The sequence below is a fragment of the Nesoenas mayeri genome (genome assembly GCF_963082525.1).
Source record: "Nesoenas mayeri genome assembly, chromosome: 6".
Lineage (NCBI taxonomy): Eukaryota > Metazoa > Chordata > Aves > Columbiformes > Columbidae > Nesoenas > Nesoenas mayeri.
The window spans coordinates 33,550,753-33,564,215 of record NC_137545.1 but is presented as its reverse complement, the minus strand read 5'-3'; the positions used below and the strand labels follow the sequence as shown (position 1 = coordinate 33,564,215).

Here is a 13,463-nt window from a genome sequence, read left to right as displayed (position 1 = left end):
CTTTCTTCTTATATGTATGGCCCTCTTTCGTCTCTTTTTCTAGACGTGTGGGCTTTGTTGCCCCTCAGAGTATTTGAGTCGTCTTGTCTTCATTAGTTAAAGCAGAACTTCATGGTTATAATATGCTATATTCATCCTTAAAAATTAGTTTAAGTATGTATTCAGACGCCAAAACACTTTCTCTTGCCATGCTGATCAGGGGAGCATTCCTGTGCCTCCCAGCGGTGCCAAGTTGGAAAAGCTGAAATGGCCTCAGAATGCTCTCTATCAAAATTGGCAATTGAAATAAAGAGGAAATTTGTGCAAATGCAAAATTATTCCATTGGAACATAATGCCTTCAATTATTTTTGGACCCGTTCTAATGTTCATGGAGGAAGCAGGAGGAATAGTAACTGCGTATCCAGTGTCAGCAGCAGGAAACTACAAATAGCACAGCACTCCCCGTTCCAGTTCCAGCTTCTGAGCCGTTTCCGACAGTCAGGAGCAGACGGACTGTGAGGCGACTGCTGCCAGAGTCTGGAAACGTAACGCAGGAACTACGCCATCACTTGGTTAATGTTCTGCCCTCTTGCACTGAAAGGTCACAAGTGTGTTGGATGATCCAGTGCAAACGGGACAGAAAGTGGCCCCAGACTGCTGTAACTAAGCTATAGGGCACGCTTAGCACGAAGGAAATGCGTAAGTCTTCCTCATCCCTAGCTGCAGCAGTAGTAGCAAGGCATTGCTATTGTTTTTACATTCCCATCAAAAATATCAGATTCAATTCCAAGTGCTGTGGAGGCAACGTATCTAGCTGCTTGCAAAAAAGAAGGCAGATTGGATAGAAAAGGGCAGAATGAATTGCTAAAGAAACATGGAAAGCACTGGGATTTCCATTTTACAGATCAGATCAGGACTTCCACTGCAGGACAGGCTTCCTATGTGACATGATGCAAAGCAGTTAACCCTTATGGTTTTTAATTCCCAATTTTTAGCTTTGAACTTTGCATCCTTTGTACTTTTATTTTGCTGCTCCAAAGCCAATCCAGCCCAACAGCAATCAGTCTCTGGCAGATGATTGCCAGCTGTCCACATCTGAAAAATCAGCACCAGAAATGCCTTCGGAAGCTTCATACGTGCTACGCTTTTGGAGACTGGAGTTGGGGTCATGGAAGCAATATAGGAGGAAGTTTGTATCCCCAGAGCTGGCAAACCAGCAACAGACTCACTGCAGCAGAAACAGAAATGTAGATGGTGGGCTCCAAAAGGAGTCCTGCCCCATTCTCCACAAGAAAAAAAGATGGTTCCAACAAGGGCAGGTGGCATTCATCACTAGAATAACACCCACCATGAAGAGAATTTCTGATCTATATTTATCCATTTCCCTGTACTGCCCTGCTCAGCAGGCAAGGCGATCCCGCACTTCCTCAAACCAGATGGCAGAACTGGGTTTGTAGCTGCTTTTATTTGTAGGAGCAGCTCAAAGCAGTTGGTGTGTGCTTGCGAATTTGTCCTGTTGTAATTGAATTTGTCCCCAGACTTTCTACTGGTGGATGGAAAGGCAGAACAGCAAATATTCACAGTATTATTGGTACATAGTGGAAGACCCCCTGTGGCCTTGACTGATAAATAAGAAAGTAGCAGGAGACAAGCTTGACAGTGTGAAAAAACTGCAAGATCCCGTGGAACATCACTAATAATGAAGAACATTTTGATTTTACAATCCAATTAGCAGAAACGAGCTCTATTTGTGCTTTGAGGGGAAGCTAAAAACTTCTATAATGATCTCCTGGTCTTCAAAAACCTGTTATTTCCTACAGATATCAAGAACAGGATCTTATTAAGTGTGATCAGCAGTGGTCAAAGTAATGAACAGTTCCTACAGAGTCTCCTGTGATTACATCCCGGTCCAGCAACTCCTCACTTTAGATTGGGGGCAACAAATTGTGGATGGCATTAGCAACCTGTCAGAAGCCTTCTGCATATTAAACCAAGCAGATGTCAGCCACTTACATCTTTAATTCGGAGCTATAGTCTGCAAAGACTGCAAGTCCCAGCATGCAGGTTCCTGAACTGAGAGACAGGCTATGCATGATTCATCTTTCTGTCGAAGATGAAGGTTTCTTGCATACTTACAGATGCTGAAGAGGACTTACCCCACAGTTCCCTAATCATTCTTTCATTTCCGTGGCTAGGTGAGAGGGACTGCAGATTTAGCTGCCAATCTCAGAGCCTTTCAAAACAGAAGGTGCTGATTCCCCTCTGAAACCTCTTTAGCACATGACATCTAAACTCATAGCATCACAAGGAACTGGTAACACACACTATGTGCACAACCACCCCTTGTTATAACATTTTTTTTCTGTTTCTAGGCAAACTTTGAGTTTTTGTTTGTTTTAAAAAAAAAAAAAAGTCTGAGAACATGTAAACCCAGTAATTTGAGGAATCCAGGAGCATAAGTCCTGTTTTCCTAACAATGAGCTTCACAAAAAAAAAATTCCATAAAAATACATTCATAACATCATAGTGTTTATGCAGCTGCATCAGAAAACCTCATAGTGGCTAATCCATGACAGAAAGCTCTGATGTGGCTCAAGACAAAGCAGGAGCAGCACTCAGTAGCAAGAATTCAATTATTTTAAAATGTAAAAAAACACACACACATACACACAAAACCAAACATCACCATGATAGGGAACACATTTGAATGAACACTGAAAATTAATGAAAAGCTGCTGTTACAATAGAGTTGTTGCTAAATGCTTTCAATTCTCACCTGTTTTATTTGAGCCTCCTTTATTCTAAGATGCATGAAGTAATTAAATAAAGTAATTAAAGTTGGCATAGGTTCCTTTGGGGAAATAAACAGATTTTTAAGAATGGATATACAGTTTCTCCCTTTGACATGAATTTCCCATGTTAGTCCTTTGTCCTTTATTGATGCTATTAGCAAGGTCTTAAACAAACTGCACATCTGCATTTCTTTGCTGGAAACAGCCAATACTCCAGCCAGATTCAGTACCTTACTGTGCTAGGTGTCATACGAACATATACTTAACTATTGTTTCTGTACCCAGCTCATTCTCAATTTAAGACCCCTTTCCATAGTATCTAAGTATCTTTCCAACATTTTAAGATCTGATGTTGTAAGAATTTGTCCACCAATTCAACAATTTAGGAACCTATCTGCACCTATTTTCTGTGTTCTGCCTGGTATTAGAAATCCTGTGTCAGAGCAAACACTTCATGTTGAACATGGGGTTTGTCCTCTCTGTTGTCATTTTAGATTCAGAGTGGGCTTAAGTACAAGGATGACACAAGATTATGATATCCTGTTCACATGGCATCTTATTTAGACTGGTAGCTGACTTTCCTTCCCAGCACTGGCATTCCAAGCCTGATTCTATTAACAGGGAAGAACAGTCGGCTAGTGAGAATCTCTATACCAAAAAAGGCACCATATGCCAAGGGAAACTTCAGATTATAAAAGAAAGCATTTTCACTGGCAGTATGAGAGAATAAATGCCAGATATGGAAACAAGGTTTCAAGAGAGAACAGACACTGTGTGCTCTGCGCAGGAGTCCATATGCATGAGAAAAGACAGAGAAAAAGAAGCTAAAGCAACTTAAAATACTTTGACTAAATGTTGCTCTTGAGCAATGTCTATTCACACAGACAACTCTATTGCTTTCCAGATCCAAAAATATAGAGAACTGTACATTTCTTCTATAGCTTAAAAATAAAAACCAATTGTGTCATGAACATTTTCAAAGCTTATTTTTCTTATTTTAGGACTATTACAAGCTGTGGCAAATCAGGCTGCCCATAGTGTTGCAAATATGTACTTAGAGAACTGGAAAATGGAGGAGGCACCAGCACAGTCAGCTGGAAATAAGGTCCCATGTCTGTAAATTGCCAACCCCGCCATCAGCAAGGCTGGAACCAGAGACAGTATCTAGAGATGGTGGCTACATAGCTCTTGGATGCTGGGCTCCAACAGCACTGGTTTGCAGAATATATGCCAGTGGGAACTCTTACAGAGATTGTGAGTCTTACACTAATTTTATCAGAAGTTGAGATTCATTCCTCTTTACAGGACCAAGCCTCTGTCTTTTGAGAAACAGCTCAGGGACATCTCGAGCACCAAAATGCAATTGGATCAGGATCAGTTGCAGGTAAAACTAGCCTGAAACTGAGTTATTTCACATGATGAAGAGAGAAGCAGCTGCTTTGGGCTGGGAGGGCTAGGTATCAACAAGAAATTGATCTCTGGGAACTCTTCTTCTGGGACTATGGATGAGGGATTTCATTTGTACTTAGCAGTAAATTCTCAGTTACTCTTCTTACAAAGCTCTCTGCAAACACATGCATGTTCACTAATAAAGACCCTGGTTCAGTGCCTTTGCCAGGCAGCATCTGTACCCCAAGTCCCTTGTCCTTCTTTGTGTGCACAGGCATGTGGGATGGGCTAAGGATGAAAGTAAAGTGTTTAAATGAGCCTCACTTAGACCTTCCGTCAAATGTCTCTGCAGAAGACACTAAGCTTATTGACTCCTTTTATTGTGGAAGTCTTATGGAGCTTACCTCAGGTCTAACAACAACTCCTGTGTTCAAAATCTCCAGGAAAGCTCCTTACTGCGATGCTCACTCGCTGTGCTCTTGTGATAGCTGTGGTGTAAGTATTTAGGTGGAAAATCCAGGACATGCTGAGTTCTGTATGCCAGTGTGGCATTCATGTAACTTAAATGAAATCTAAATCCTATGCAAAAATCCATGTCTAATTCATACTTATTATGCCTGTGTGATTATTACTGTTAACTGTTAAATACCATTCATTCAATAGCAAACCCTTCCACACTGAATCAGCACAGAGGGCATATATACTTCTTAGTGCAATACACTATGAATGTGCTCTCATTATTAATCCTGACTCTGTTCTTTACCCTCTTAATATGCTTCCTGCCTTCACCCCAGTCCTAATTAACCACCTCCTCATAACCCATTCGCCTGGTATTTATTTCACATATGACAGCTCCCACCATCACCTTCTCAGTACTTTTCTCCTTGGTTTCTCAGTCTCATTACCTGGGACATATTCCCCTTACAGTAATTTCTAAGGCCACATTTCACACGAAATCTTGGAGGTAGCTGCGTATATGGCACATAGAACAGATAAAAGAGAGCGAATGCTTCCAGCAGTGAAATAAGAGAGGGGAAATGGTGCTTCACTAAATGGATTTTATCTCAGTCAGAGGAGTCTGTCCCAGGTGTTATGACTTTTAGCATTACACAAATACTTAAGGGTTAATATGACATGTTGTAAATGGAAAAAACCCATCGCTGCTTATGTATTACTTCCAGGGTCTTTTGACACTGCTAGAAGAAGAAAAGGTAGAGGTGATGGAAGATGAGGAAGGAAGTAAAGATGTTGCTGATCTTTTTAATCTTTTTATGCTGCTTTTACAGAAAGTCAGCTAAGACCATTTCTAGGAAATGCTTCCCCACACTGCATCACTTCACTAAAGGAGCAGCTACAATTGCTTTACTTAATGGACTGTAATAAAATAAACTGCCTCCTATTAGCAAGAAGGATCATATCGTCAGATTTGTAATGCGTTTTATTACAGAACATACAGCATCAGAATTTTTAAGTGCAGTAGAAAGGGAAGTAATGTATGAAACAGTTAAAGTGAATATGTATCATATAATCATAAATGTGATGTAACGCACAATCACAAATGCACTGATCATTTCCCTTCTCTTAAACAGCAAGATATCAGTGTTCCTTTCTTAAACCCTTCTTTTTTCCCCCTAAACCACAGGGCATATTTCCACATTTTGCACTTCATTATTCCGTCAAAGTTATCCTGCATGTTTTTAGACCAAGAGTAGCTTGAACAGCATTCCTTCTTCCTGATGAACATGAACCTTTGACAGGTGTAACCCTCCAATAACAGTGTAAACATGCTTCAAATACTCAGATTATATACTTCTTGGATAATCTTCTCTTCCATTGACTTAGCTGTAGAGCTAGAGGTTTTCTGTATTTTTCTAGACTAATTGTATGGTGTTAAGCTAGATTCAGAATCAAGAACTACTGAATTTCATCTGGCACTTCAGAATAAGCATAGAATCATAGAATCATCTAGGTTGAAAAAGATCTTTAAGATCTTCTAGTCCAACCGCTAACCTAACACTGCCAAGTCCACCAATAAACCATGTCACTAAGCACCACATGTACGTGTCTTTTAAATACATCCAAGGATGGTGACTTAACCACTTCCCTGGGCAGCCTGTTCCAATGCCTGGCAACCCTTTCTGTGAACAAATTTTTCCTAATATCCAATCTAAACCTTCCCTGGTGAAACTTGAGGCCATTTCCACTTGTCCTGTCTCTTGTTACACAAGAGAAGAGAGCAGCAACCACACATGATAGGGTATATTGTGCTCCTGCTTAAAATCAATAGGACTTTCCACAATACTTTAATTCGGAATGCGAATAGGACATTAGACAGGAGTCTAGTACAGCTGGTGTATCTGTGATTTTCCACCTTCCAAAACCAAATGTCTCATAATTTATTTCACTAAATGGATCCTGAGTTTAATAGCACCTGTCCAGTGGAATAACATATTGGTTCCCTTATTTAAGGAGACTGGACGGAGACAGAGACCTGAAGCAGCACTGTGTGTGAGAAAGGAAGGATTTGGGATGCAGTGAGTGCTTCTTGGTACCATTCTCACTGCCCACACCTGCACAGGGAGTGGGATGCAGGAGAATCGCTGCAGCTCTTATTCCACTCTATTTCCCCTCAACCTTTTTGTGTATTCCTCCCATTCTCCAAACTTGCCTTCAATCACATGAACTTTGCATTGTTATCACGCCCTTATCACTCTTGCACTCCCTGAAATCTTTCCATCATTCCAAGCTGGTCACTTCACCTGGGAAATGGGAGCAGCAGCTGCTGTGGGGCAGGAGCCATGTCCCCTGCTCCCCCCTGCTGCAGCCACCGCAGAGCAGCGGCACCACAGCAGTGACCAGCACGGCTTCCCACAGCCTGTTCCACAGGGAAAATCACAGGCAGGGCTGTGTTTTTCAAAGGGAAACTTCAGTACGGATGAGGTGGATGATTTTGACTGCAAGCCCTCTACTTCACCGCTCCTTGAAGAGTAGATGTGGCCTGTGGTTTGCCACTAGATTTTCTACAAAGTTGCCCATATCCAAAAAAAATGTTTCTCCCACCACAAACTTCCAGTGAAATTCACTCGTGGCATTTTCTATCTACATTGCCATCTTTTGGAGTTTGCCTTTGTGTTATGGACTTTGTAGAAAGTCAGGAAGGAAAAGTGGAGGTGAAGACAGAGACAACATGCAGGGTGTCCTCTTGCCTCCCATTAGAGCCTGACCCCAATGATATTACAGCAGCTGGCTCTTTCTTTGCTCTGGTGTTCCAAGTTTGCAAGAGAGAACTTTGGTTCAGTCCAGCTGATAAGTATAGTGTTTATACTTAATGTGGACAATGACGATTACATTATGATAACTGTTTTTCATTCACATACATGCCAGTGTAGTAAAACTGATATGGAACCAACCCAGAATGATGGGGAAATTCCTACAAAAGTCAAGTTGAGTGTCAGTTACAAATAATTCCTGGAAGAGCTGGTAAGTGTAGAGTGGAAAGATAGTTTTTTGTCCTTTTTTTTTGGTATTTATTCAAGTGCAAAACGTGTGGACTTTTCCGGAATTCTTCTCCCTGTCCAGATTTCAACCAATTAACATTTCTCAGATAGTTCTAATAGCTGGATCTATGCTGATTGTGCTTTTTTTATTTTAAACAATACCCAGTTTAGACAGGACTACATTTTACCATGTTACTAATGGCTAAAAGTATTTTTCCTGTTGCCCGGTAAAAATACAGCGAAAGCTCAGTTCTGATTTCAAAATTATATATATATACATGTGTACATACAAATGTATATTGGTTGGTGAGGAATGAATTTGTTGAGCAGTGAGTGTCAGGGCTGCACTGATGTCTGAAATGTGTTATTTATCAGTAGATCATCCCAGCCAGCACCACACAGCATGTGAGCTTCCTCCTACCCCTCTGCCAAAGCTCCCCATGACTGACCCACCTCCAGCCTTCAGCTTCAAGGAACTTTCAGTCTCCATCTGGGAATTCAATCTCACTGCAATGCTTGTGCTTATGCAATAGCTCAACTTTTTCTTTCCCTCAGTCTCAACATGGCAAAATAAAATCCAAAGGGCCTGACTTGGAGACGAAGGTTCTCCATAGAGAGTTCTGCTCTCTCCCACTGATTTGAGTGGGAGCAGCCCAGGGTGTTACTGCCACTCCGTCCTTTTATTTTGTCAGTAACATGAGTTGCTGAACGCACAACTATACAGGCCTTCTGTAAGTTTTAGTACCTCTAATTTGAATAATTCATGTGTCCAGCCAGTGATTGTCATTTATAAATATTCCAATGGAGGGAATCTCTGAAGGAAAAAAATGAATTGGTATGCTTTGAACATCTGGTATTTTAATACCAAGGTGTCCAAAATTAGCCTACCTTAAAATGCTGTGTGTTTTTACTTCTTGTGTCCCCTCCATTTTTTTCCCTCCCAACTTTAAGAACTTTTTAGGCAATGAGGACACACGAAATTTTTAAAAACAGAAGTGTCCAGAAAATGGAAAATCCTAATCCATTTTCTCCTTAATAGAACAGCTTTCCTAAAATATCACTCAATGAGTACACAGAGATATTTTAAAAGGCCCTGAAACCGTATTTATATTCAGAATTTAATGTTGGAGTTTGAGCTTTCACAGGGTATTAGAGTTGTCATTTCATTAGCACTAAATGACATATCCAGGTTATAGGGAAAGAGCTGTGCCTCCCCCCAGGAGATGAAGACCATCCTGGCTTTGCTACCGTACCTAATTGTAGAGGGTAAAGTTCAACTGAGCAAATGGAGGTACCAGGAAACTTTAAAATTCAATACACAGACACACTGTGGTAGATATTTATACAGTGGAGACAGTGCTCAGACTGGATTTAGCGCCGAACATTTTACAAGACAAGTACTTTCCAGCCTGAGATGGTCAGACTACTTCAAAGAGATCTGCAAAAGGCAGCTAAGGAGAATAAGCACATCCATATTTTACATCAGCCTACATGTGAGGAATGTGAAGTAAAAGGGTCTGCAGCCTTCCCTGGAAGAATTTTAGGAGTCACAAAATGAAAAGATTAAATAAATTGATTTGAGAATATAAAACAACAAAATATTTTCTATCTTTGGGAAAATGTAATAGCAAGCAGAGAGACTCTGAGAAGCTGAAGCAAGACTGTGTGTTTTGTTTAGTGAGGTCAGTGAATAAGAGATATCAAGAAGATTAAAATGCCAGTTTTGCCAATCAGGAATTGCTCAAGATCGGCAGTGTTATAAGGCAGGAAATCACATTCTCACTGCTTCTTCCTTCACCTCAAATGTTTCATTTGGCTGCTGACTTGCCTAAACCCTACTGTTAAAAACCTCAGAACAGCTCATGCCAAAGAACCTAGCTGTTACAATGCTCAGGCATGCATCACACCATCTTTTTTTGACTTTTCAGGAGATAAAAAGGAAAAATATATTGGAAACTTCCTTCAACACTACAGAACAGTGCTTAGCAACAAGAACTCAGACAATTGCTTCAAATTTCAACTTATAACATCAATAATGATAATTTGGTAAATAATAATAATAATTTGCTAGTAATATTAGCAAATAATAATGATAAAGAAAATTAAAAATTATGTTAGAAAGCAGCGGTCATCTGAATAATCCCAAAGAAACTGAAGTACTGACTGAAAAACAGCCATCATTGGGAAGGACAACAGTGAGTGACCTCCTTACAGCAAGTGACACACAAAGGGAGAAGAAGAAAAAATGTTAGCATTTGAAAGAAAAACTCTGCTCTTATGCATTCTTGAGTGATGCTGCAGTGATACTCATTTTAGAAGGACTCATATGAATTCAAGGTTTTCTCAATAAGACGACTGATTATACAATGATGGAGCCTAGCATCCCTTAGAGATATTTAGTACAAGCATTGAAAACCAATGTCTTGTGTCTTGCTGTGCACTACCGAAGATTATATTTGTTTCAGCAATGCGTTTCTCAATGAAGTTTGAAAAACAATAGAAAAACAATCTTCATTGAGATCACCCTGCAGACGAGGTCTGCATTTCTTTTGCTATTCCAGGCAGACACATTAGTGAAACAACTGGATCATACGGTAAGTGGAGAAGATTCAGAGGTTGGTGCTTTTGATGGATATGCAGGCTAGATAAACATATGAGTCTGAGAGCTCAGTACCTCTCACTGAGAATACCCTGGTTCTGTAGCCTAGAAACATGCAGCAAAGACTTCTCATGAAACCACCTAATGCAATGGCAAGCACTTCTGTGTTAAGAGAGCAAGACTGACAAGACTTTAGCACAACACAGTTTTCTAAAATAAATTCACCAAAATGAGTACCTGCATATACTTCCAGGGGCAAACAACAGATGAATATTAGAAGTAGTAGGAAGCCTGCTTTTTGTGTCTTACTGAAATTTGTAGCTGGTAAGACATGCTTAGGGAACTCTGTTTGACTTTTAGTCAGTCTTTTTAACAAACATCACAGGCTGCTATGAAGCTCCAGGTTCCTGAATGAGAATCTTCTGAAGAGGCAGGGAAGGGGATGTAACTCTGCAGTGATAACTCACACCTGTGCAACTGCAGCTGCCTAAAGCCACATTACTTACCAGGGCTTCTGCTGTCCTGCATTCTTTTGTATACTGTAGTTCATTCTGAGACACCCTATGTGCTTTTCAGGCTGATATGCTACATTACAAAATGTCTAAGAAATATGAAATTGCCATGTAGTCTCTATGGAATAATTTAACATTAAGTATTTCTCAAATAAGGTCTTATGCTGGTGAACAGGATCTTGGCCACTGGCTCATTGTCAGGTATGAATTCAAATGCTGTCCTGATGTGTGTTTAATGCAAAACAGCCACAGTGAGTTTTGTGTGCTGCCCTCATTTCAGAATACTTTCTCTTGGTCTGTTTATATGTTTAACCCAAACACAGTCTCAGATCTCATGCTGTGGGAACTAAGTGGCCGTGTCCTTGCCACAAAGTTCCATTGCTAAAGATTTTACCAGTTGCAAATCCTATTGTGATTTCCTAGGAAAGGGAAACTCAAAATGTTGTTTGAGATAATAATTAGGAGAATTTAAACTACAGATTTCCCATAGACTCACAAGAAGTGCAAACAATAATCATAGTGAATCAAACTCCAAAATAATGCTTCTTTAAGTGTTGTGACATGTAGATAAATATATTCATAAGCTTAATAAAAGAAAATTGAAAGAAAAGCCTGATTCTTGTGCTAATGTCTACCAAATGTACCCATTGTGACACAAGAAAGTAGATTAACTTCCATCAAAAGTGACACAGACAAGTTATTCTTGGATATCATTATGCCTGCTACATCCAACTATTAGTTCAGTGGATTTGGTTTACGAGTCATATGAAGTGGCAACATGAGACTTACACCTGTGATGAAATCCTCATGTTGTTAACTATAGAAAAAATGGTCACAGTGTCCTTGTGACAAAGTCTTGGTTAAAGTGTGAAAGGAACAGGTTATTTCCTACCTTCTCAGCATCTTGCTCAAAAAGCCGGAGTTGAAAGCACTGGTCCAGTTTCAACTTGCGGACATGCCACATCTGATGCAAGTGTTGCCGGGTAGAATGCAGCTTGTCTAAAAGGCTGGTGATCTTTGGCACAAGACTTTGAAAATCTGCACTTCCAGGAATGCAGTTCCTACCAGAAAAACCATCACTGCATCTTATGCATTGTAATAACCTCTGACCCTCACGATCCAGTTCTTCCACGGGAGCTTTAATTACTTTTTTCTTAAGCTGCGTATGCTCATCAATCAGCCTTCTTGAGCCTTCAACATCAACTGGAAACTCCTTCCTCGCCAACATTTCCTGGAGATCCTCCAGCCTTGAGAGTAAATGGATGGCACTGTTGAAAAACTCTTCCAAGGAGACACGCAATTCTATCCATTCATCATGGTTGTAATCCAAGGATCCTTCAAACTCATCTGTCAGTTGAGAGGGATCTACGAGTTTTGCCAGGCCTTCCACAGATACCATACTTGTCTAAGAGAGGGAAAATTAGAGCATTTGAATCAGTGACTGTCTAACCAGAAATAACAGTGCAATCCATAAATAGCATGAAGGGATTATTTTCCTCATCAATGCATAACTGAAGGAGCGTTCTAAAAGATGCTGAGGACTATGTTTAATTTTGATGAATTAGTTGGATTGAAAACTTTTCTATTAATGGCACTGATTTATTTATTTATTAAAAGACATGGAATTTACTGGAATAATGTCTACCTTTTCCAGATGGCCTATCAAAAATTTACAATGCTTCTTCCTTAGATAACTTTAATCCAGATGGACACCAATGGCTTCTTACTGCAGGTGTTGGATTCCAGACATGATTGTTCACTAAACAGATATTTCATATTACAAGGATTCTGCTACTTGTGTTACACTCAAAGTAATTAGTGGCTATACAGAAAAATTAGCTTTAGGCATGTGAACTGAAGCAGGTATTGTTACCTGCCAAAACACAGAATACGCTGGGCTTTTTCTCCAGATTATTCCAGTTAGCTTTTACCACAGGCAGATGTCTTTGATATGTGTGAACTCTAACATAATTAAGCCAAAATCAATGTAAAAGTGAAATGTCATTAGAGTGTTAAGAATTAGAATTCTTGCTAATAGAAAGTACTGTTCATGAATCATACACATTCAATGAGAGATCGTTTTAATTCATTCAGATTCAGTAATGTCAGAGTTAGAGAAACACACTGGGTGCCCAGAAAGGAGATTACAGTTTAAGGACACAAAACCTGATGGCTATTCCTATTTATTTTACAATTTTTTTTTTTCTGAAATACGAGCATAGGGTTTCATATTTTACTAGAGATTTTCAGTGCTGTCATGTTAACACCCATGTTGGCAGCAGTTAAAGGCTTGTGATTTTTATCAGTGACTGCCACTAAAGAATGTCAGAGTTTGTGCTCTTCAGAAGTGGAGGCATCCAATAATCACAGCAATCTTGTAAAAGTCATCTACAAAGAAAAATACCTCAAGTCCATTATGCTGATTTATGTCCAAAATAGCAGGCTGCCCACTGGTTTAAAGTTAATAATAGGCTTTTCTTCCAATTTGTATACATCTAAAAGTATCAGGTATTATGCAATGTATTAAAATTGGGATTGTATTGAACTTACGCTCAGCAGAAAGATTATTTTAAAACTTCTTTGCAATGTTCCTTGCTTTGGGGAAGGGGAACAACAAACAATGGGAAGCTAAGTATGCAGCTTCAGGGAGATTTAAAATTTCTAAACCTCTTGACCTGGACACTGACCCATTGA

At 39.8% G+C, this 13,463-nt stretch overlaps 1 protein-coding gene across 4 annotated transcripts in view; it reads right to left on the bottom strand.

The window, feature by feature from the left end:
* KALRN (kalirin RhoGEF kinase) overlaps positions 1–13,463 on the bottom strand; it is a gene marked incomplete at both ends in the record, with an annotated part of 504,008 nt that overhangs the window by 289,275 nt on the left and 201,270 nt on the right. For all 4 annotated transcript variants that reach the window (XM_080346391.1, XM_080346393.1, XM_080346392.1 and 1 more), the window contains one exon: positions 11,662–12,174. In XM_080346391.1, coding sequence (XP_080202517.1) covers positions 11,662–12,174 — 513 coding nt within the window. The remainder of the gene's footprint in view (positions 1–11,661; positions 12,175–13,463) is intronic.